Here is a 26,261-nt window from a genome sequence, read left to right as displayed (position 1 = left end):
CAAAAATAGAAAATTTTAACAAAAAAAATAAAACCGATTTCGACAAAATGAAATAAGAATATCATGAACGTGGTCGATGTCCTTCGGATATTCGTTATCATGGTTAACTTCGAACCACATTTTAGATACTTTGATAAATTTTAAGTGGGTCCAGCATGAGAAGCATTGACTTTGAAAAAATATCATCAAAATTGGTTCACTTAAAAAAAGCTTTTGAGATAACTAACACATTTAAAAATGACGAATTAAGTCCCTTCTCCTATTTTGAAGTCGATTAAAATTTCTTTTCACACAAATCCGGAACCAATTAAAAATTGAAATAATTCTACTATTTTTCCTCACTTAAATACCATATTTTAACGGAATATTTTTAAATACGGCGCATTTACGTCGTAGATGTCTATGGGCTCCTGTAACCACTTAACACCAGGTGGGCTGTGAGCTAGTCCATCCATCTAAGAACCAAAAAAAAAATTAATTTTAAATTCGGAAAACTTACTGATCGATGTCTGCGGTCGTGATAGCTCTCGTCTAACTTTTAGATACAGCGCTGCTCTAATAGACAAACGGCGATAAATAAAATATCTATTTTCAATACGAAATACTCTTCACGATATCTCAGATATCTGATATAATTTGATTTGCCGCTCTGGATGGATAAATGCGACGGTCTACCTGGTGTTAAGTGAATCCAGTAGATAAAGGTCTTCAAAAGGTAAATAATACCAACTCTTTTTTTTTTGATTGAGAGATTACTGGTGGCCCGAAGACCTTTCCAGTTTCACCAGGACAGGTGGGCGAGCAAAGGCTCAGCCAGGAGGGGTGGGATTTGCTAACAGCTGCCCGAGCGCCTCCGAAGGAGACCTAACAACTCAAGAGCAATTGCTTCGCGAATGAATCTACTACCGGATCGGAATCGCGATCCGCTGAGAATATCCGGCGAGAAACTCAGCGGGCTGATGCATGGGTTAGGTTGCACGTCGACCTCTTTGTCGAGTTCGACAAGTACGGTTACTGGGGTCCCTAAGCCTGCTCCTCCTAGTATTAGAGCTGAAGGCATCTAATGCAAAGGTTATTAGATCTGATGGATCCGTAAGGACGTGTCTAGGGCGTCGACGGTGACTGGCTCCTGCATGATCAGGATTCGGTGAGTAGTCAGCGGCGGCAACGATAAGGCGATTATCATGACGCATAGCCTTATCGAAGTACCGTTCCGACGCTGACTTCATGTATTTCTGGATTGATTCAAGGCCCAGGTCGTCGTTTAGGTTTTTTTTTATTGCTTAGATGAGTGGACTAGCTCACAGCCCACCTGGTGTTAAGTGGTTACTGGAGCCCATAGACATCTACAACGTAAATGCGCCACCCACCTTGAGATATAAGTTCTAAGGTCTCAATTATAGTTACAACGACTGCCCCACTCTTCAAACCGAAACGCATTACTGCTTCACGGCAGAAAATAGACAGGGTGGTGGTACCTACCCGTGCGGACTCACAAGAGGTCCTACCACCAGCAATTACGCAAATTATAATTTTGCGGGTTTCATTTTTATTACACGATGTTATTCCTTCACCGTGGAAATCAATCGTGAAGATTTGTCGAGTACGTATTTCATTAGAAAAATTGGTACCCGCCTGCGGGATTCGAACACCGGTGCATCGCTTAACACGTATGCACCGGACGTCTTATTCGTTAGGCCACGACGACTTCTGGGATTGTAGGGATTGGAGGGTGTCTATGTGTGTGCGGGCCGCGTGAGCGAACACCACACTCGCGTAAGCTATGACGGGCCTTATGCAAGTTTTGTAAAGTGTCACCTTGTTCTGAAGGGACATTTTACTCCGCTTACAGATCATGGGGTAGAGTCTGCCGTGAATGAATGCGGCACGGTCGCGGGCTGTTTTTATGTGTGGGCGGAATGTCATGGATGCATCCAGGGTGATTCCCAGGTACTCAACCTTCCTGACTCAGGGTATAGGTTGGCCGAAGAGGGTGATCGGGGGAGTGATATTTCTCCTCCTAATTCGGGAGGAAATAAGGTGAGTTTCCCCTTTGAAATAACACTGCTGTGCTTTTCGCCGGGTTGAAATACTAACTCGCACTGACTGTTGAACAAGTAATCCTCAAATCGACGAAGAGTCCCTATTTTTATCTAATTTTTTTAAAACACTTCTAAAATGAGATGAGTTTCACTAGGAGTATCAAAATAAATGTCTTAAGTTAGGTAGTGTTAAAATTTTACAGTAATTTTAATTATCGTCGAAGTCATGCATAGAAATAAACATAGCCTACAATATTTATTAATGTCAGCGCTCTGACTCGGAAGAAAATATAATTACCGTAGACCGTCTTAATATTTAGGTTCCATGTGGTTAATATGAGTTTAAAAATATACCGTAAGGCAAGTACTTAAGATAGAATTTAGAATAAGCAGTTGAAGAATGTTGGCGTACTGCGATTAATAATTTAAATAGTATGTATACTATCGAGCTCCTTATTCAAGAAAATATAAATAGTCGAAAGAGAAAATTCCTAGAAAAAAGCGCTGGCTGGAGAGATAACTTCTGATTCAAAGACCTTTATAATTTAAAATCACACGTGAGTCAAATTATAGTAAGTTATTCTTTCAAAACCGCGATAGCAGAACAAGATAGCATTAAAATTAGAGCCAACTTTCAAATTTCAATTTCAATTTAATTCAAGAAATGTACATGTAAATATCTTCTACATAATATAATAATATATTACTCTAATAGCTACAAAATAATCGGTTTTGAAGAGCCCAACGTAATAGGTCAAACATAAGGGCCGCTTTCACCGTTTCTGAACAAAACGAAGTGCCAGCGCAAAATGCTTCATTCAAACGGCAAATGAAGCAACGTTGTTGAAAAAGTGCATTAATTTCAATTAATTAAGCATATAAGTTAACTACTGATACCGGTGACTGTTATTACCGTGTATTATATCGACAATTGGACGCCCTTCGAACACCGCAGCGAACGTCATGCTATGTAATTTTCAAGAAATACAACCTCGCTGTCTCATTATCCACTAAATAATTTACAAACTACTTGAGGGAATTGTGACGACGGTGGCTTCGGAATAAAGAAGAATACACACTGATTATTGATGTTGCAGCAGTTTTCTATTTCAAATTAGCAATCAACGATATTAAAGCAACCTTCATTCGATCTTTGGGCCCGCGGTCTGCTAAAAACATATGCAGATCGTTAGGTCTCGAAAAAAAAAAACTTAATTCGAAAGATGTTCTTCGACGTTGACGCCTTTTGGTTTAATATAATTTAGTTTTATCTTTAGCTTTAGTTAGTTTACGCTTTAGTTACATTCATAGTGTAATGAAACCGCTTATATGTAACCAATCCCGTAATAAATCTCAGTTTTTTTTTTTTTTTTATAAGATAAGCATGGATGCGAAAGGCAAATACCGAAAAGAATTGAGTGCATATGAAGAGACTCACACACAGCATTGGGCGGACACAGGTTGAAGAAGAGAGAGGAAGAAAAAGAAGAAATTATGACCAACCTGGTTTTCTGCGGGTAAAGATTAAAGATTAAGATTAAAGTCACATTCTTGAAATAACTAACTGTATATACCAATCACATGGAAACTCACTTTTTCTTTTCCACTAAATTACAAAGGATAGTGGTAATTTCCGAACCATTTGGAAACCTACTTTCAGAGCGAAATATTTTTAGTATTATTCTTTAGTCTTTATTGAAGAACAGAGGAGTAAGTAGATTCAAAATCATTGTACTTTACTGTTCCACACTTCAAACCGGAAGGCGTGACTGTTTCGCCGACGGTGGTAACCCAACTAAAATAAAGTTTACCAGTTTTTTTAGCTTTACATACACAATCATTACATCAGTCAGGGACTGTTCACCGTATTAAAAGATGTAAATGATAAATAATAAGTACATTCGACAATTGATTAAAATTCTCAACACAAGACTAGATTGATAGACGTGCTGACATCAAATGTATGCATTGGTTTCTGTAATTAAAATTTATGAATATAAATATAATAGTTCCGCGATCAATCTTAATTAGATCCTAGCCATATTTGGATCAGGAAACTGAAGAAACAGTTTATCCACGTGTTAGGGCTCTTCACTATGTGGATAATCGAAGCCCTTATCAGAGTATTGTCGTGTTAATGTTTAAGGAATCATAATACGTTCTACTACCGATAAAACACACAAATGATTACCATTTATAAAGTGTCTAACTTTATTTTATTCGTCTACAGCAACCGAAAGCATCCGGTGTTGGTGGTAACAGTTAGGTAAACAACGTAGTTATATGGCAACACTGCCAGACTGTGCATCCGCCATTAAAACAAGTCACACTGAGCTCATGTCGTTCTACTATAAAATATATCTACACGCTACAACCCGGCCATCCTATGACTTCATAGTAACGAATTTTGAGTTTAGGATTATTCTAAAACGTCACTTTTGCAATAATCGATTGACTAGTATATACTTTACCGTCTTTTTCTTAATCCAGTAATTGCTATTTCAACAAATTGCTTTCTCAATTTATTTAAAATATTAAAAACTAAAGAGTTGCCATTCCACCATCAGAACAATTCAGAGGTCACGACCGAAAAGGCGTTAAATGGCTACCGGGGCCCGTATATATCAACAACGTAAATGCCACCACCCACTTCGATACATGAATTCGAAGGTGTCCGTTTTTACAGTAAATCAGCTATCCCACCCTTCAAAACGAAACGCATGACTGCTTCACGGCATAAATAGGCAGGGTGGTGGTACCTACCCGAGCGTACTTCTTAGACGTCCTACCACCAAACTTATGTGAAGTTCAATAGATATAGTTCTGCTAACGATAATTACTTAGTATTTTATAGATATCAGTTTAACTGTGCTATTGGGACCGAGCTTACTACTATTTGGTGCAGAATGAATAGTACAGAAAGTCGATTAGCTCATTGGAGACTCAGTTCCCTAGTTACCGACGTGTCGACGCAGTAAGATGTGCAATACGTATGTGATATCTGCGACAATTGTGAAATTAAAGGGTTACAGCAAAGGTGTTTACTGAATGGTAGATTTGGCTCCTCCCTCCTCCAATCGTTCGCTCACTGTTGAGCACTCTGATGCGGCAATCTGAGACCTTTTCACGTGATCTGTAGCTACATCGTTCAGTGGCATAGTGAAATTCGTCGTTCAGTTTTGTGTCCGTAGATAAAGAAAAGAATTCAAATAATTCTTTAATTCCCCTTGTTAGAAATCGCACCATCAGTCACTGGAGTTCATTTTTTCTATACGGTGCTCCTGTGTTTATCCACAGGGCTTTACTAGAGATCGTTTTTGCTACGTACAACTGGTCTCTGGAACGAATTGCGCTTTAGGTTCTTTTTGGAACACATCGAAATGTTTTTGTAATTCGTGTCCTTTTTATTGGAAAATTAAGTAAATGAGCTCACAGCTCAGATGTGTAATGGCTACCAGGTATCATTGGCATCACAGCGCGAACTAGGCCACACAATTTATGACATGAGATTTAAGTTTCCATTTTTAAAGACGGAAGTCTTTCCAGCCACTCTTCAAGCCGTAGGCCGGCATTTATGCCGCAGCATAAATACAAGATACTAGTATCCATCCGTGTCCGTTTACAATACGCCCTACCACCAGCAAATTTCAACTGGCCATGAGGGCGAGTTGACACAGTAATATTTCCAGGACCCAAATATTAACGTTGGTAACAACGAGAAAATTTTAAACATCAATTCAAACACTCTGTTAACAGAACCTAACCTCAGTTTAGACATATTTAACATACTAACACATGTTTTATCTATAACAACAAGCCCTATAAAGAACACGAGCACTATTTAACCATATTTATCGCCCATTAATCTATAGCGTAAACGACCGATTATCATATAAGTCGTGCATAGTTTTTTTTTTTTTTTATGTTGCTGCATTCGGTTGTCACCAGGGTGGATTTACACGCGGCAAATGCCCAGGGCGGCAATTTTTTTATGGCGGCAAAATTTTAAAAGTGAACTTTTTTTTTTTAATATAAGATTGGTCAGTATAATTAATTAATTCTATTAATGAATAATTTTCTGTTTAATTGATAATTCATTAATTATTTGTGAATTTTAATCTTGGCAGTTTTGGTAAAAAAAAAAAAAAACAAGTGATTTAATCAATTTATTTCCTTGGAGATTTAAAATAACAATCGATTTTTCTATTTTCTGGAATTAATGAAATTTATTTAGTTGTTTTTTTTTATGTAATATAACATTATGAGTCACCCTTACGGCCTGGCCACGGGGATCGGCGGTGCGAACAGCGAAGCGGTGGGCGAGGCGACCATTCGCGCAACACCGTTTGCAGGCCACGGGTACTCACGTTCGCCGCCGCGACTAGTAAGGAAGTCCGACAGCGAAATGTCTATATCGAAATTATCTCGATATTGCTTACAAATTAATAGTTTTTTGGTTCAGGACCTATTATTTGGAAAAGATTGTGAAGTACATGATTTGAATAAGAATCGGAGTATACCTATAGATGGAGAATTCCACAAGAAGTACGAGAAATACTTTGGGTGGCTAGACTTCCAAATAGCTGGTCTAGCTAGTATTTCAGCTATTTTATTTTTTTATTGCTTAGATGGGTGGACGAGCTCACAGCCCACCTTGTGTTAAGTGGTTACTGGAGCCCATAGACATCCACAACGTAAATGCGCCAACCACCTTGAGATATAAGTTCTAAGGTCTCAAGTATAGTTATAATGGCTGCCTCACCCTTCAAACCGAAACGCATTACTACTTCACGGCAGAAATAGGCAGGGTGGTAGTACCCACCCGTGTAGACTCACAAGAGGTCCTACCACCAGTAATTACGCAAATTATTATTTTGAAGATTTCATTTTTATCACACGATGTTATTCCTTCACCGTGGAAATCAATCGTGAACATTTGTTGAGTACGTATTTCATTACAAAAATTGGTACCCGCCTGATATTCGAACACCGGTGCATCGCTCAACACGATTGCACCGGACGTCCGTTAGGCCACGACGACTTTAAAAATATAAAATAAAAAATAAATAAAAAATATAAAAATTTCGGCGTTAATTTTTCGCGGCGAAAACAACTAAACTCATTTAATCACTGCACTATTCGCCGCGACTACCGCTCGACTCCGTGGCTCGCGCCGTCCGTATTCATGCATTTGTTTTGCTCGCCCGCCGCATCGCGCGATTCGCTCGGTACATTTCGCCGGTCGCTTCGCCGGTCGCCGGTGCGCGTGGCTTGTTAGGTACATTTCTATGCGCTTGTTTTAGTCGCTAGACGCTTCGCCGTTCGCACCGCGCGAATATTCGCATCGGCGAATGTCCCGTGGCCAGGCTGTTAGAGCCAAATTAATAATTGTTAAAAAAAAAAAAAAAAAGATTTATGGTTTTGGAATATAATTAGTATAACATATTTTAATAAAGTTTCTGCAATAAATGAGTTATTTTAATTTTGAGAAATAAAATATATAAACTATAAGCTTAAGTAAAATTCCAGTATTGGGGCGAACTTTTTTTCCGGTGCCAAGGAACAGCATTAAGTTTAAATCCAGCCTTGGTTGTCACAGCTAATTCGTATAATGTATAGACGTGTTCACCCAATGCTGAATGTTGGTCTTTTCGAATGCACCCCATTCTATTCAGTCTCTTGCGCATCCAGTACCTACCGACCACTCTGACCAGGTCATCAGTCCACCTCGTTAGCTGTCTGCTACGTCTGCTATGTCACATTACGACGTCCAGTAAGAGGTCTCCAATCCAGTAATTTTTGTGCTCCACCGACTGTCAGTGGGACGGCATATATGACCGTCTCGACTTTTTCCGAGCAATCACTTTGGCTATGTCGATGAAACCAGTTCGTCTACTGTTTCGATACTGCGCACTCTATCCCGTATAGAAATGCCTGACATAGCCCGTTCCATGGCTCTTTGCGTGACTTGCATTTTGGTCATCATCATCATCATCTCATTATCATCTCAGCCTGTCCACTGTTGAACATAGGCCTCTGCAAGGGATCTCCGGTGTGGCCGGTCCGTTGCCACCTGCATGCAACGTGACCCAGCGGCTCTTACCAGGTCGTCGGTCCATCTCGTAGGTGGCCGTCATTTGGGTTATAATTTGCTTTTTGAGCATCCATTTCTCGGCCCCTTAAACCATCATAGGTAGAACACATTGCTCGAATGTCAATGCCAATAATGAAGGCTATAAAGATCGTCGAGTACAGGAAAATGTGGAGAAGCATAGTGCATCGAGTTATCAACATTTTAAGCTAGACATTACCTTCAGCAACGAAGAGACTATCTAAGAAGATAGTTCTGTTTATTTATGTAAATAAATAAATTTTAAATTGATAAAAGGCAAATTTGTAACCTTTTTTATTAGTTTAAATTGATATTTGTGTCGATAGTACTATTAGAAGAGATTTACCATCTATTTTCGCACGAAGCAATGCGACAAATACTGATCATAATAAATCAATTTCAATTAAATTTCCGATTAACTGTTCCATTGTTTTTTTAGTCCTATTTCATTTTTTTTTTTTTGTCATGAGGAAATCGCCGGACTTCCGCCCTTCACTGGGGATGGAGGGCGGGGCATGTCGGAGTCGAACCGACTAAAACCTCCTGTCTCTCAACAACCAACGTCCAAACCTCGCATGAGACAAAACTCATGAAAAGGCAAAGGGGGGAAAGTGAAGCGTTTAGTACGGAGCACATCTCACCCATCACCCTCCCCCTCGGGACGCCGGACTGGCGGTCGTCGGCGCCACGACCACCAGCCCTCTCGGTCGGCAGGCTATCCGAAGCCCGCCTAGATGGCGCCGGTTAGAATGGTCTATCCTACGGAATACCCCGCTGGGTCAGAACCAGCGTGGGTTGAGGATAGCCGGCCTTCCATCACCCGGATGCTCATGCATAAAACGCGTGCAGAGCAGCTTGCACGTCGTCTTCTTAGGCCCCCTTCGCCGGTCCCCAGGCCGACATGTGAGGGGACCCGAAACACTTAGAGGGCCAGGGCTTGGGCGATATCCGCCTCCCTGGCCCCCGCTCGACGGCGGCGGGCCTGTGCGTCTCTCACGCGCCCCGCCGCCTCCTTCTGCGAGATGGTGCACTCGCAGAAGTCGAGCATCGCCTTCCACGACTCGTCGTCACCGAGCATCGATGCCACAACACTCGGCAACGACAAGTCGTTTCCTATTTTTGCGACGAGGACACGGCGCCACCCCTCCCATGCGGGGCAGGCGACGAGCGTGTGCTCCGCCGTGTCCAAGTCGCAACCACAATGGTGGCACTCTGCCGTCGGCTCGGCTCCGATCCGGTGCAGGAACTCACCGAAGCAACCATGCCCAGTGAGCACCTGCGTGAGCCGGAAAGTGAGGCGTCCTCTGTCACGATTCACCCAGTTCACAAGAACCGGGCGAACCGCCTCGACGGTCCTACGACCAGCCGAAGCCCTATTTCATTTACCTGTCTATAATTTTGGGAACAAATTCGAAACATACATATTTCTGAACTTCAAATAGGGGAGAACGCGTATTGCACTATTCGCAAATACGTAATCAGAGTGCATGTTCTCGGCTAAATTCAAACTAAATTTATTCCTAATTTATAGTCAATAAAATTAAAATTCCAATAACTCATAGAACAACCTCAATCGAAAGTTACTCGGAATATAAAAAAAAAGTTACATACATAAAAGTAATATGCAGTGTATTCATTCCCTTACAAAACAGCAATCAAATAAAACACGTGTGTGTAGTATCACTGTGCCTGTGTCACAAAGAACTTTAGAATGATCGGACATATTGCCGTAAATCATCACCAACATTAATCGAGCAGTAATTAAAAATCTATCGAACGTAACGTCTATTTACCCTAAAGATAACGTATAATCTTGTTTGAATAGTTCGAAGTAACTTAGCTTCTTTTGTCACAAGTAAGTAAAGTTTTATTTTCATTGCCTTCAATCAGACATATGACTTTATAGCTTGATGATAAGTAGACATGTTCGTCGACATTAGCAATACTGGGATACGGACAAGCTGCTGTCCATAGAAAATTTATTATAATTTGGATATTTAGTGTCTAAATAATAAGATAGCAGTTGGTAAAATTTTAAAGCAATTTTAATTGCGGTAGAAATATATGTGGTTAGTGAAAGCCGCAGGAGCACACAATACCAAAGACTCCTCCGTAGAGAATATTGGCTGACAGTACGGCTGGTATCACTCATGTCCGTCGCTGACGATAACCGTTTACCGTAACATGAGTCGTGAGATTTATGACAAAACGAAAACAAAAACACTGGCTTACCTTTCATCGCCAACATTTATAACTGTTTCAATTCTATACTGCATACTGCACTACTGTATTTTATTACACCACTGTTTCAGTTCACCTGTTGCAGATAATTTGAAGACCACAAATATAATCATCTAAAATGTCTCAAGAAAGACGCTCGAATGATTCTGTTCATTGGTACATGAATGAGTTGAGTTCTAGAATAGTTGCCGATTCGGGCAACCCTAATGACAGATTCCATCTGGGTAAACTGATACTGCAAAGTCTGAGAGATGGTCCAGATTTTACGTTACAGGTAAAGAAGTTTCGATAATTATATTATTAGTAAACTTTATGAGCTTACGAGCTTATGAACAGTTTCATTAAGCGCGATCATTAAAACAAACAAAAAAATGTTCAGTTTTCGCGACTCGTAAAAGTTTTTTTTTTTATTGCTTAGATGGGTGGACGAGCTCACAGCCCACCTGGTATTAAGTGGTTACTGGAGCCCATAGACATCTACAACGTAAATGCGCCACCCACCTTGAGATATAAGTTCTAAGGTCTCAGTATAGTTACAACGGCTACCCCACCCTTCAAACCGAAACGCATTACTGCTTCACGGCAGAAATAGGCAGGGCGGTGGTACCTACCCGTGCGGACTCACAAGAGGTCCTACCACCAGTGAAAAAGTTAATTAAAACTGCCTTTTCGGTATTACGGTTACGGTATGCGGAGTAGGGTATGCGCGGGTATGGTATGCGCCATATCAGACCATATTACGACAATATTGCACAAAACAAACTCTTATAAGTTATTTGTTGTTTTACAATAACAAACGATAGCTAGATATTATAGCACATTCATACATACATTATAATATAATACATACACATTTTAATCAATTTATCAGCGTTAATAAGATTCGTTGCCGATTATTTATAACAGGGCTTTTAGCAAATGCATTATGAAGTCAAAATAGAGACAATGTTATCTTGACAAAGCTACTACTGCTTAGTTTAAGCTTTAGCTTGAAAATTATTTGGGACAAAAGATCCGTGAGAGTCAAAGTCTTAGGCCATCCATCCACCAGGCTCTCCTTCTACGTAACGAGTGATCGCATTACTTTAATCACCTCATTGCATGAATATGGCATAGATCACTATGGTCCCAGACAGTAGTTCACGTGTTAGTATGGAACAACCGGTTCAAGTCCAATTAATATTTAAAAAGTAGACAGACCTAAATATGTTTGTTTTAATAGATCGATGGAGCTACGGATGAGGCAGAGTCTAGTGGATCCGTTCTAGAACGTTCCATTCGCTGCGCCATCGCTCTGAGGAAGAAAGGACTACAGAAGGGCGATGTTCTCGTGCTATTAGCTCCGAACCATATCGATTTGGCGATACCGTTTTATGCGGCTTTGTACAACGGAGTGGTTATCGCTGCGGTTGACAGAACTTTGTCGATTCGTAAGTCTATTTTATGCATAAGTAATTGCTTCAAAGAATTAAAAAAAAAATACTTTCGTGTCATTGACATTCTCAAGTCGCTGCCTGGGTTTCGCTTGAAGATATTTCATAACGGCAAACAGTAAGATAAGAGTTCATTGTTGAGTTATGAAGTCGTGGCCTAAAGGTTATGACGTCCGGTGCATTTTTATCTAGCGATGTACCGGTATTCGAATCCTAGGACAAATTTTTATAATGAAATAAGTACTTAACAAATGTTCACGATTGACTTCCACGGTGAAGGAATAACATCGTATAATAAAAATCAAACCTGCAAAATGATAATTTGCGTAATTACTGGCGGTAGGACGTCTTGCGAGTCCGCACGGGTAGGTACCACCACCCTGCCCATTTCTGCCGTGAAGCAGTAATGCGTTTCGGATTGAAGGGTGGGGCAGCCGTTATACTGTAAAAACTGAGATCTTAGAACTATATCTCAAGGTAGATGTCTATGAGCTCCGGCAACCATTTCACACCAAGTTGGCCGTGAGCTCGTCCACCCATCTATGCAATAAATAAAAAAGGCAGATGATTTACAGTCAAAAATATGTCTGGAATCAAACTATTGATTAACACTACTGCTTGGATGTAGAAAGAATTTTACGACATTATCTCAATCAATTGACAATATAAATTCTTCATATTTCATTGACAATGCGAATGAATGGGTCAGCCCTAATTTTTGCAGGTTTTACGTATTCATCGAATTACATAGATATCCAAAAGTAAAAAAAAAGATGTTGTCCCGAGTAATTTAGGTATCGAATATAGAATTAAATGTTTTTTTTGGAATTAAATATCCTAAATAATTGAATTTAATGGACAAGATACTAAGGTTTTTTTTAAATTACTGCAATCTCGTGTCTGAAATTGGCTCGATCATTATGAGGTATTCGGTGTAATTTATGTTTTTTTTTGTTTTTGTAACCTCTAAAAATAATTTGTGTCATATTAAAGTAATTATTAAGGTTTTCTGTCGTGAATGGATCTAATCTTTTTCGTCGTTTCCGATATTTATATAAGGGGCATCAAAATTGATTTTACATGTGTGTGTGTTACATGTGTGTGGCTCACGACCTACCTAATGTTAATTGGCTCCGAACTTAAAGACTTGTATGTGAATACCACAAGCCGTCTCAAGGGACAAGTCTAACTTTCGTAGGTACTTGTAATATGTATGTATGTATTGAAAATTTCAATATATTTAAATATTAAAATTTTCATAATATAAATGTATATGTATATAATAATATTCCATCAACATGGAAGTCGTTCGTGAACACAAGGTATGTATATCTTAGAATATATTTTTTTCTATTTTTTGCTAGTACTCTAAGAGGCTATTCTAGTTACGCACGGCGGTAGGTGAGCTCGCGGGCTCAACCTGAGAGAATTTGCTAACACTAACCCTAGCAAGAGCAGTGCGTCACTGAATCTACTGAGAAGATCCGGCGAGAAATTAAGTGGGCTGTGTCTATGGGATAAAAAGTAAAATGACTTTTGGGATCGTACGGTAATGAGAGCAGGGAGAAATTGCTCCATTCATTAATTGCACATAGTTAAAAACAACTGGGACTTCGTGTTCATGTCCGAAGTTTCAATCCATGGGCTCGGGAGGTACAAGATGGGCCCTAAGCTCTAGTTAAAGGAATAAAAATAATAGTCCTATCACATAAGTACTGATGATAGAGCATACAATAGTATCTACGGCCCATTGAGAGTAGTGCTCTTCAGCGTAAATCGACTATACCTGATTTAGCTTCCTTATTTTGGACAACGTAAACATTTCCTTTTTTCAAAACTTTCATTTACACGTCCTTACGGATCCATCAGATCCAATAACCCTTGCATTAGACGCCTTCCGCTTTAACATTAAGAGTAAAGACCCCGGTAACCGTACTCGTCGAACTCGGCAAAGAGTTCGACGTGCAATCTAACCTAAGCATCAGCCCGTTGAGTTTCTCGCCGGATCTTCTCAGCGGGTCGCGATTCCGATCCGGTAGTAGATTCATTCGCGAAGCAGCTACTCTTGAGTTGTTAGGTCTCCTTTGGAGGCGCTCGGGTAGCTGTTAGCAAATCCCGCCCCTTCTGGTCGAGCCCGGCTCGTACACCTGTCCTTGTGAAACTGGAAAGGCCTCCGGGCCACTAGACTAGTAAGCACTCATCCATAAAAATAAAAAAAAACGTGATACACAAACTGACTGGGCATTTCGCCTCCAAGACATTTACGAGTAGAACTCATGCAGGTGCACGCAATTCTTAACTTTATTGTGCTTGTTTATTAAGATAAAATTACCGAATGGTCTAATTTATATGTCCCTGAAAATAAACGTCGTTTAAAAAAAATATCGTTTTTTATTAACCAACGTTATTTACAGATGAATTAAAAGCAACCTTCTTTGTTGATTCGCCGAAGCTGGTCTTCTGTCAGAGCGAGAAGGCCTCGGACGTGCAAATTGTGATAAACGAATTGGAGTTAAATACTGAAATCGTGACGTTCGACAAAGGAGACTACCTTTGTAGTCTCCCGGAATTCCTGGAGAATTATGACGATGGTACCACCGTTGACGAATTCAAGTATGAGTTTTATTTATTTATAGCTTTATATACTAGACAGTATAAAGGCGGACTTAATACCATAGGCATTCTCTAACAGTCTACCTTAGGGGAGTGCAGAGATGAACCTTGGTAGGTGTAGTGTGATAGTGATATTACTTAAACATATGTGTATAACAATGTTATGTATATAATATACATAACATTTATAAACTATCCCCCTTAATTCCGCTTTAATAGTAAGATGACGACCGACATGAGTTGAGTTGAGCGTGTGACCATTTTGCGGTAAAACTGTAAAGTGTTATTGCTAGAATTTTAAGTTGGATTGAGTTATTTACGTTTACTAATATATTATTATGTTATTTGTCTGAAGATTAGAAACACAATGTAAAAATTAATTAAATTCGATATTTAAATATATCGTGGCCTAAAGGTTAAGACGTCCCGTGCATTCGTGTTGAGCGATACACCGGTGGTCGAATCCCAGGCGCGTACAAATTTTTCTAACGAAATACGTACTTAGAAAATGTTCACGATTGACTTCCACGGTGAAGGAAGAGTATCGTGTAATAAAAATCAAACTCACAAAATTATAATTTGCGTAATTACTGGTGGTAGGACGTCTTGTGAGTCTGCACGGGTAGGTACCACTATCCTCCTAGTTCTGCCGTGAAGCAGTAATGCGTTTCGGTTTAAAGGGTGGGGCAGCCGTTGTACTGTAAAAACTAAGACCTTAGAACTCATATCTCAAGGTAGGTGGTGGCATTTACGTTATAGATGTCTTTGGGTTCCGGTAACCATTTACACCAGGTGGGCCGTGAGATCGTCCACCCATATGAGCAATAATAATAAAAACCACATTTGGAAACTATTACAATATAATCGACACTTTAATCTCACGTCTGATAATAAACTTTTTTAACAAAAAATAAAAAATATAATTCGAGAAAATAAAATCTGAAATTCTTAAAATATGTAATCCAAGTCATTTAAATGCGCATCATTAAGCATAACTAAAAACTAAATGGCGACCACATGAGACGACCCAGTTTTAATTTAAAAAAAAAGGATCATCAAAATTGTGTCATGTAGAAAATGGGTCACAGGTAGGTAACACACATAAACATGAATCGATTTGAAAACTTCCTCCGTTTTTTAAGCCGATTAAAATATCGTCATACTTATCTACCACAGCAAAAGTCGCTTTTTACCCTTAAAATTGTAATAAAAGTTATAATTGTTCCTAATTCTAGAGCTGAAGATTTCGATCCTGAAGACACGGTGGCTTTCTTCATAGCTACGAGTGGCACCACCGGTTTGCCTAAAGCTGCCGCTGTGACCCACAAGAATATAGCCATTACATCACCTTATTTGTGGTAAGTAACGATGAGAGATCAATAAGACATGTTATATAAATGGTACAATAATTCTATAAGTCTGGCCGTCTATTCTGACCGGTGGGCGTGCGGGAAATTGCATTAGGGTAGGTAGCTGCTTCACCGATTTGCAGCCTTTTGGGTTCTTATTTGTTTAAAGCGACAAGATTTATATAAGTAATTTAATTTCTATACGCCCGCTTCACTAACACTGAAACGATCTAGCAAAACAACATTGTACCTACTGGTTCCCATATACATATATTATGGAATTATTAACAATGACATGAAGTCATGACCGTTTTGAAGTCGTCGTGGCCTAAAAGATAAGACGTCCGGTGCAATCGTATCTAGCGATGCAACGGTGTTCGTATCCCTCAGGAGGGTACAAATTTTTCTAATGAAATATGTACTTAACAAATGTTCATGATTGACTTCTGCGGTGAAGGAATAACATCGTGTAAAAAACAGTTAAACCCGTAAAATTATAATTTACGTAATTACTGGTGCTAGGAGCTCTTGTGAGTCCGCACGGGTAGGTACCACCACCCTGCCCATTTCTGCCGTGAGCAATAATGTGTTTCGGCTTGAAGAGCGGGGCAGCTGTTGTAACTATACTGAGACCTTACAACATAAATCTTAAGGTGGGTGGCGCATTTACGTTGTAGATGTCTATGGGCTCCAGTAACCACTTAACACCAGGTGGGCTGTGAACTCGTCCACCGATCCATGCATTCAAAAAAAACATACATAGATGAAGAACATACCTCGCATTCCCCTAGACTGTTGTATCATTTTTTTTAAATGGTTTTGAGTTTCAGTACTGCAGTCATCGGTCGTGTTTTTTTTTTATTGATTTGATGGGTGAACGAGTTCGAGCTCACAGCCCACCCTGGTGTTAAGTGGTTACTGGAACCCATAGACATCTACAGCGTAAATGCGCCACCCACCTTGAGATATAAGTTCTATGATCTCAGTATAGTTACAACGGCTGTCCCACCCTTCAAACCGAAACACACTACTGCTTCCCGGCAGAAATAGGCAGGATGGTGGTACCTAGCCGCGCGGACTCACAAGAGGTCCTACCTACAGTAAAAGTCTGCCTTCGGTGATGTTTGATTGCAGGTGTAGATCCTTTAATTTTCCGACACCTACTCGAATGGCAATGATTGGTTCTCCAATACAATGGTTGACAGCTATTATAAATTTCGTTGCTTCGCCGATATTAAAGTACCCTCGACTCCAATCGTCGCTGACTGTAACTCCAGAGCATGCATATCACCTTATCAACACGTATAAGGTACGTATACATTTCTGGCTTGGTTAAGTCGTTGGTATATTTACTTAAGGTGCAACTAAAACCGCTATGTAAAATATTTTTGGTTCTCAACCAAAATCCCTTCAGAATTAGGTATTTGTTGCATTTTATAGATCACTAGCTGACCCGGTAGACTTCGTAGTGCCTCAATCGATAAATAAAAGACATAAGCTTTTGTATAAAATAAACTTAAAACAAACAAAAGGAATCCGTCTGACGCGGGACACATCAAAGGAAAAACAAAATTGTTATTTTTATTTAATTCTGAACATTTTCATATTTATCTACCTTTTAAACCTTCTCTGGACTTGCACAAATAATTCAAGACCAAAATTAGCCAAATCGGTCTAGCAGTTCCCGAGTTTTAGCGAGACTAACGAACAGCAATTCAATTTTATTATAACTATAGATTATATATTATATAGATTTCGACTTGGATGTAGATTACCGTGCGTTTCCAGAAATCTTTTTTGTCACATGTCATCTCCGGCTCTGGAATGAACTCCCCTTCACCCTATTTCATGAGCGCCAAGACATATTCTTCCTCAAACGAGGTCTGAGGAAAGACGTCACGAGTAGGTAGGGAGCTACTTAGCAGTTCTTGATGTTCATAAACGTCACTGACTACTTAGATAGATGGGCCGTAAGTTTGCCTGTCTATAAAGATAAGTTTAATATTTAAATTCTTATTACAAATTAATAAGATTAAAATTAATTAAAAGCTATGTTCTCTTGTTCAAGATTATTTACGCCGTTTTTTTAATATTGCAGCCTTCGTTTGCGATATTCAGCCCGACAATGATGACAACCCTGATGAAGCCGGAATGCCGTGATCAATGTGACTTATCATGCTTCGACATCATCATGATGGGTGGTAGTGCTGTCCCGCTCGAGTTAGTAACAGAAATCAAAGTAAGTGCCTATATTATATGATTAAGATATATGATTCACTCGACGGTCGATGTTCACTAATACTGCCGTCCGTATTCTACTTCTATTTTATTTTTTCCTTTTGAGAGCTTTCGCTACGTGGAAACGGTTAAAGTTTCGCTAAAATAATGTATGACAGAATTGTTCCTCTTTAAAATGCCTAAAAAAAAGTCCTCGACAGCATATCTCTATATTTTAAGGTTGGCTAACTATAACCTTTTTTATGCTAACCAAATTTGTTCTAAAATAAAGCATTATATTTGTCAAGGAGTTTTTATAAAGATGATATTAATCCGTGTCCAAATAAATGCAATACGTTATTCATTACAAGTATTTAATTTTAAAGAAATTTGCCCTTACTTAATTTTAATGAGTATCTCGCTATGAGTATTTTAATGAGTATGAGAATATATGGCAGCTTTAAAATAACATCGCAGCAATAATGATCAAGCGCGTAATATTGATGTACAAGGTTGACGGCCGGCCGGTGCGCGGCGGCACAGGACAAGAAACACCCAAATCACTTTAAGATAGGCTTTGAAGCAGCGGCTTGGCTTTGCCCCTGTCATTGCTGACGTCCGTGGGTGACGGAGATAATTACTCACCACCGGATGGGCAGTATGCTACATCTGCCTACAAGGGCAATAAATTAATTAAAAAATCTGAATATGACTTTCGAAGACTCCATTATATACTTACATACATACAAAGCTGATAAAACCGTAATAGTAAAAAAAAACATTTTGACTTTCAATATTTTAAGCATTTGATGCATTTCACATTTTACCCGTTAGCAAAAAGTAGCTTCCACGTAAAATAATATGTTTGTTTACTAATTTCAGAGCGTCAGCCCTAAAACCGAAGTGTTGAATATATACGGCATGAGCGAGTTGACCGGAATTGCATTTTACGGTGACAATCCTGCTCCTGGATCGTGCGGGAAGCCTTTAGGATGTTTCCAATATCGAGTGAGTAAATTAAACTGGTGATGTCTGGTCTAAAGTAGCACTAACCCATCTATTCTCGTGTGTCGTTTAATCTCCTAAGGATTCACTAGAGAATAGGCAGCGGCACTTCCTGAATAATATACCAGATAACTGTGATTGCCAACCGGAATTTATTAATGATACTTTATGTTGAGGGTAGGCACTACTCACTTATCTACTTCTGCCGCGACTTTTTGGCGGGAACGCGAGGAGTGAAGTTGTGTGATTTGTTTTATTTTGTCTATTTAGTGTTTCTTCGGGTTTAAATGTGTAATAATGGTGGTTTATTAACCGTTTAATATCTGTGAAAGTGCACAAATGTGGGAAAATGAAACAAAGCCGCTGGACGTAACTTCTCGGGATCCTCCAGAAAGTCAATTGAAAAAATCTTAGTAAATGACCACCATTTTACTGAGATTAGATTTCATCTCATATCATCTCATTTAATTTCATCCCAGTTGATTAATGTCTCAAATTAATCATTTTCATTTCATTTCACTCCATAATATCATTTTTCATAAAATTAAGAATATACATTAAAATAAGACATGACTTAAAGGTCTCAGTTACCAGGTCATAAAATCTCTTAAAAAAAAAAACTTCTGCCGCGAAGTAGTTTTGTTTCGGTTTGGGGGGTAGGTACAGCCTTTATCTATGTATTATACCAAAATGAATTGCTGTTCGTTAGTCTCGCTAAAACTCGAGAACGGTTGGACCGATTTGGTTAATTTTGGTCTTGAATTATTTATGGAAGTCCAGAGTATGTTTAAAAGGAAACTAAATGAATGAAAATGTTCGGAATTAAATAAAAATAACAATTTTGTTTTTCCTTTGATGTCCCCCCCGTCGGACGGATTCCTTTTGTTTGTTTTAAGTTTATTTTAAAGAAAAGCTTAGGTCTTTTATTTATCGATTGAGGCACTACGAAGTCTGCCGGGTCAGCAAGTTATATAATAAAACGGAAACTTTTACCTTTCAAGACGGAGGGTGGCATTAAGTTTGTAATGTCTATTGACCCTGGTAATACTCGATGTGCTATGAACTCGTTCACTCATCTAGTGCAAAAAATTAAGCATAAACTTGTTGTTTAGTTGTTCTGTTTGAAAGTAATTATTTTTTCTGGTTACTGCCATCTTAGTACAATGCGTTAAGGAAACGCTTCAAAAACCTAAATGGGCAATGAACCAATTCCAAATGGAAACCGATATTATTTGATAATTCTAATATTCAATGGAAGGAATGACTGCGAATACGCTAACGATGCTAATGATGCTAACGGCGAGTCGGGTTATTGACTCTTAAAATTTGTAAGCCTTCCATTGCTGGCTGGATTACACTTATTTATCTAGGTTTCAAAGTCGAAGGATTAACAATGCAGAAACACATTGAAAGCAAACAAACATGCTTATACTAAAACTATACTTAAAATAGATTGACGTATCAAATGATTTATATACTATTTATTTCGAATACACAGCTAATAAATGTGGAGACACAAGAAGATATTACCGAACCGAACATTCCTGGAGAACTCTGGATGAAAAGTCCTGGCATTTTCAAAGTATGATGTATTTTCATGAAAATAGTTTGTAACTACTTTAATAGCATAACAATTTTTTTCGGTCTACAAATATCATACCGTGGATCCTGCCGCTCTTACTACTAGCCATTACAAAGCGGCACGACACGGAAACCCTCTTGTCGAATCCGCCGGTAACTGCATACCCAATCCTGCGGACCGAATGGTAAAAAGTCGACGTCGCCCTAAATACGTCATTTCAGATCCTCCCGATCCAATAACTGTGCTTTTAGGTACCTCAAACATCGGTCACCGTTAGACTAGTAAATTAACCCACAGACACAGCCCACTGAGTTTTTCGCGGGATCGTCTTACTAGGTCGCGTTTCCGATCCGATGGTAGATTCTGCGAAGCGCTGCTCTTGCTAGTGCTAGCAACGGGTTAACAACGTCCTCAGGCTAGAACCCCGCGAGCTCACCTACTCGCTAGGTAAATCTAGTATGACCCCTCGAGGTCACTAAAATAGGTAGGAAAAAACAACAGGTATGGAGTTATAATAGGCATATTATTACTACTTGCAACTACGCTTAAGTATATTTGAGGAAAGATGAGAATAAACAAACTGTTTGCCAAAAATATATTTTAATTTTAGGAATACTACAAAAACCCTGAAGCAACTGCTGACACGTTCGCCGAGGATCGCTGGTTCAAAACCGGCGACACATTCTACAGGGACGATGACTGGAATTTCTTTTTCGTCGAACGCATCAAACTCCTACTCAAATATAAGAGCAACCATGCAAGTAGCTTAATACTATGGAGTTAATGTAAAATAACCTACGCACTAGCTCTATGCTTATCATGCCTTAATTAAGTTTGAAAAACAAGCTAAATTTGGTAAGGCGCAAAATACTAACTCTATGCTTAATACTAATTCATCATGCCTTAATTAAGTTTGAAGATCAAGCTAAATTTGGTAAAGCGCAAAATACTAACTCTATGCTTAATACTAATTCATCATGCCTTAATTAGTTTGAAAAACAAGCTAAATTTGGTAAGGCGCAAAATACTAACTCTATGCTTAATACTAATTCATCATGCCTTAATTAAGTTTGAAGATCAAGCTAAATTTGGTAAAGCGCAAAATACTAACTCTATGCTTAATACTAATTCATCATGCCTTAATTAGTTTGAAAAACAAGCTAAATTTGGTAAGGCGCAAAATACTAACTCTATGCTTAATACTGATTCATCATGCCTTAATTAAGTTTGAAAAACAAGCTAAATTTGTTAAGGCGCATTCTCATCGCACGGTGAGTCCGCCGGCCGAACATCCTTAAGGTGAGCTGCGTGTTTGGTTCAAGTGTTGTCTGCCGTAGTCTCCCTACTATCTCGGGCTGGGATCGGACGTTAGAGAATACAGGGAGGGTAGGAGAATACAGGGGAGTTGCTTAGTGGTCGGGTCTTAATACGTCCTCTGGGCGCGGGAACCTCGTAGGAGGTTGGGCTCACACTAGCAGCGTTATAGTGGCGACTTCTACTGGGAAGCAATGCTATGGGACACGTTAATAATCTTCATATTCACTGAAAACTTCGACTTCATGACAAAAATGTTCAGGTTGCAGTATCTCAGCATTATAAAAACTCCGGCCGGCGACATTTTTTACAGCGATAAGATTTAGGAGTGCTCTTTTTAAGTTATCATACTTTTATTTAAATGTGAGAGTATTCTTATAGGTGTAAGTATTGGGAAACAATCCTTTTACAACAGTTTAAATGGAAGTAGGAAGTATGAAAGTAGTTTAAATGAAGTAGTTGTAAAGTGTGGGTAGGTAGCAATCATCACACTTTTCGATTAAGGGGTGGGGTTGCCTTTGTTCGTATTATGAATTGATGAATGAGTTGGTATAAGGCTACCACTTGTAATAATTTTTAAGCTGACTGTAAATTTTTCGAGTACCTGCCCAATATTGTCACAGCGACCCTTTATATGGATGGGCATGCGTGATACTGCTTTATCACAAGGGTGTTTAATAATTGTAACGATGTAGGTACTTAATATTTTTCTAGAATCTCGGACAAAGAATTAGTATTCATTTTTTTATGACCTTCGCAGGCAGTGCTTGTGGATGCTAAATCACGCGATGTTAATTGATCATTGTCTCGTTCACATAATTAATACAGAAAATCTATTATTGAATGAAATTAAAGAACACAGTCAATTGTTATACTGTTTAGATATCACCTGTCGAGGTGGAGGCGGTGATCCGTCATCATCCCGGGGTGCTGGACGTGGCAGTAACCGGGATACCGGATCCCGAATGCGGGGACCTTGCGGTAGCGCTCGTCGTCCGTAAAGACGGCCACGAAGTCAACGCTGAAGACATCAAGGATCTAGTTAGAGGTACAACTTCATTATAACCTTCTAGGCTGTGGTATTTAAGTATCAATTACTGGCAATAGGTATTGAGCTCTTTCATGATAAGGACTTTTTTTATTGCTTATATGGGTGGACGAGCTTACGGCCCACGTGGTGTTAAACGGTTACTGAAGCCCATAGACATCTACAATGTAAATGCGCCAACCACCTTGATATATGAGTTCTAAGGTCTCAGTATAGTTACAATGGCTGTCCCACCTTTCAAACCGAAACGCATTACTGCTTCAAGGCAGAAATAGGCAGGGTGGTGGTACCCGCGCGGACTCATAAGAGATCCTACCACCAGTAAAATTATCGTCGAAAAATTATCCTACTTATACTTAAGTAATCCAATTATGTCAAGGTTTTCTTCTTACTGATAAAATTCTAATATGGCTTATATTTGACTAGCGACCCGTCGTCGCTTCGCTTCGGAAACTGTAATTTATTATTGATTTCTCCACCATTTAATGGATGTTATTATACATATAAACCTTCCTCTTCAATCACTCTATCTATTGAAAAAACCGCATCAAAATCCGTTGCGTAGTTTTAAAGATTTAAGAATACATTGGGACAGACAGATATAGGGACAGAGAAAGCAACTTTGTTTTATACTATGTAGTGATATGACGGAGTTCGGGTTAAAGAGGAAACCCTGCCTACTTTTGGACCATTTAAATGTATGCCCTGTTTGTTGGATAGTGACATTACATAACTACAGTGCTTAAGTTACTTTCTTTATTAATTCAATCGTTAAAACTATCTAAATTGACAAATCGTTTTCAAACATCCAGAAATTTGCGAGAAAAACAACATAGCAGCAGATTTACATACATATAACAAAAAAGTGGTTCCCAGTCTTAAGTCTTACTGATGGTAGGACCTCTTGTGAGTCCGCACGGGTAGGTACCACCACACTGTCTATTTCTGCCGTGAAGCAGTAATACGTTTCGGTATGAAGGGCGGGGCAGCCGTTGTAACTATACCTTAGAACTCATATCTCAAGGTGGGTAGCAGCATTTGCGTTGTAGATGTTTGTAGACTCCGGTAACCACTTAACATCAGGGGGGTCGTGAGTTCGTCCAGCCACTTAAGAAATAAAAAATTAAAAAAATTCTTAAAAATAACAAAACACAAATAAAATTTTAAAATGTAAACATATTTATATGTTGGGTAAACTTTGAAGCACAGATTGGAAATACCTAAATACGTCACTTTTTAAACAGGTATTTTTTTATATTAGCTGTCCCTCGCGTGCTCTGTTCGAGGTTTGAAATGAAAACATGTTTAAAATTAGGGTCCTTTTACTTTTATAATATGAAAATATAATTTCCAGAAACATTGTCGGATGGAAAACAACTCCGGGGCGGGGTGATATTCGTCCACGAGATACCAATGACGGCCTCAACTAAAGTACACAGAAGGAAAATAAAAGAAATGGCTCTTGAGATGGATAAAGAATGAAGATTGGAGATAGATTTAGTAAAGGCTCTTCATAAACACGTTGTAGAACTTTTACGAAGATAACCTTACGAGCAATTTTAAATAAGGCCACTAACTGTCATTGAAGCACGCCTTGCTTAGATAATTGAAGAAGCTCACAGTGCACCTAATGTTAGGAGTTTCACAGACATCACAATATATCACCTATCGGGGCAGTAATAGAGCTAGGTTCGTAAAAACTACCCGCGCGCGCTTACAATACTAATTATTACTAGTAATTAATAATTATTAGTAATTAATAATTACTAGTAATTAATAATTACTAGTAATTACGCAAATTTATAAAGTTTGTTGCTTTAATTTTTGTTACTATTATTCCATCATCGTGGAAATCGGCCGTGAATAAGTGCTAAGTATGTTTTTTCTTAGAAAAAAAATATGTAACGGTCAGTGGAATCTGAATAAAACGGCATTGTCACAACGAGATAGTACACAGGACGTTTTAAATTTACTTTTTTATTTACTTCAGTGCTTTGGGCCATGATGATGGTAATCATGTCCCAAAGTAACCGTGGTATTAATTAATAAAATACTTTCGATATTTACAATGAGTTTGATGGATGTACTATTATTATTATTTAAATTGCGTTTCGTAATATATTACGCTCGTTAGAATTATTATTATTATTTTTTATATTGAAAAGTACGAAGGTTACCGCCATCATTGATTGACCTCTACGATTATGTTAATTTTTGTTTCATAATATAGGTAGTTATGATTTTTGTTGTTTTATTATTATGATAGATATACCTTAGAATAATATTTTGAATTCACCTCGAATGCTTTAAACTTTATATAGAAAACGTTGAATCATAAAATTTTATCGTTTTTCTCAATATTATTTTGATCTCTAGATTCAAACAGAATTTCGTATTTACAAAAAAGTAATAATAATAATAATAATAATAATAACTCTTTATTTATATAACACCTTAATATGTACACAGTAAAGTAATAAAACAAAAGTCGGTATATAAATCGGCGGCCTTATCGCTGAAAGCGATCTCTTCCAGGCAACCTTGCAGGGAGAGGAATAAGTTAACTGTAAAGTAGTTACTATTTAGTTGTAGATTTAATTATTAAAATGTTACGGCACCGTAGCACTGACTAATCCGTATGCAAAATAAGCATCTAATAAAGTAATTGTCAAATACCGAAATGTTTATTATTATTTCCGTCAATTAAATAACCAAAGTGAAATTTAAGAAAATCTATATCTACTGCTCTTCAAGTCCTCCTCCTCCGTGCGTAGTATTCCTCAGTTCTGAGGGTCGTTTACTGAGCATTTTTGTTAGGACTATGTTCCTCCATTCACATCTGTCCTCCGCGCAGTGGATCGCGACATTGATGCTGGATTTCAAAGTCGTCTTAATCTGATCGGATCAGCGCATGGGACTACGCCCCCTAGGCCTCTTTCCTCCCACTTTGTCGGTGATGAGAAGTCTTTCGAGATTGTCATCCTTTTTCCTCGCAACGTGACCGAAAAACTCTAAAATCCTACGTACGCAAATGGTGGAGAGTCTTAAGGAGACGCCTAGTTCTTCCAGGGCTTATGCGTTTGTCCGATGCGCCGTCCAGGGAACCCGCTCTTCAAGTATACGTTATTATTATTTATTATTACTATTATTTATTATTACTATTATTAATAATAAGTTATTATTACCTTCAATGAATAAGACTGATTCACGGTCAAATCTAAAATAAGTACTAGAATTTAAAATGTAATAAGTATAGTGTCAGTTAGGGTTTTAACTTTACCATGATCATTATCATCATCTTCATG

At 38.6% G+C, this 26,261-nt stretch overlaps 1 protein-coding gene across 2 annotated transcripts; it reads left to right on the top strand.

The window, feature by feature from the left end:
* The first annotated feature begins 9,818 nt into the window (after positions 1 to 9,818).
* Positions 9,819 to 25,634, top strand: LOC101743461 (luciferin 4-monooxygenase). 2 transcript variants are annotated; one of them, XM_012692657.4, is made up of 12 exons: positions 9,819 to 10,009; positions 10,481 to 10,669; positions 11,618 to 11,825; positions 14,243 to 14,441; positions 15,677 to 15,799; positions 16,925 to 17,099; positions 17,889 to 18,029; positions 18,890 to 19,015; positions 20,511 to 20,594; positions 21,205 to 21,351; positions 22,791 to 22,956; positions 24,311 to 25,634. In XM_012692657.4, exons 2-12 carry the CDS (start codon positions 10,514 to 10,516, stop codon positions 24,436 to 24,438), a joined length of 1,653 nt encoding a protein of 550 aa, XP_012548111.2. In that variant the 5' UTR covers positions 9,819 to 10,009; positions 10,481 to 10,513; the 3' UTR covers positions 24,439 to 25,634. The 2 variants fall into 2 exon arrangements, with proteins under 2 accessions (XP_012548111.2, XP_021205392.2); XM_021349717.3 differs by having other exon boundaries at positions 10,467 to 10,669.
* Positions 25,635 to 26,261: the final 627 nt, after the last annotated feature.

This window comes from Bombyx mori, chromosome 16 (genome assembly GCF_030269925.1).
Source record: "Bombyx mori chromosome 16, ASM3026992v2".
Lineage (NCBI taxonomy): Eukaryota > Metazoa > Arthropoda > Insecta > Lepidoptera > Bombycidae > Bombyx > Bombyx mori.
Note: the sequence above shows the minus strand (reverse complement) of the source record. Positions and strands in the feature narration are given on the sequence as shown.

Excerpts from the sequence above, each read along its gene's own strand:
- LOC101743461 (XM_012692657.4), top strand. The coding sequence starts at position 10,514 with ATGTCTCAAGAAAGACGCTCGAATGATTCTGTTCATTGGTACATGAAT. Across the intron at positions 11,826-14,242 it reads TGACAGAACTTTGTCGATTC|ATGAATTAAAAGCAACCTTC; the intron begins GTAAGTCTATTT and ends CGTTATTTACAG. Across the intron at positions 17,100-17,888 it reads ACCTTATCAACACGTATAAG|CCTTCGTTTGCGATATTCAG; the intron begins GTACGTATACAT and ends TTAATATTGCAG.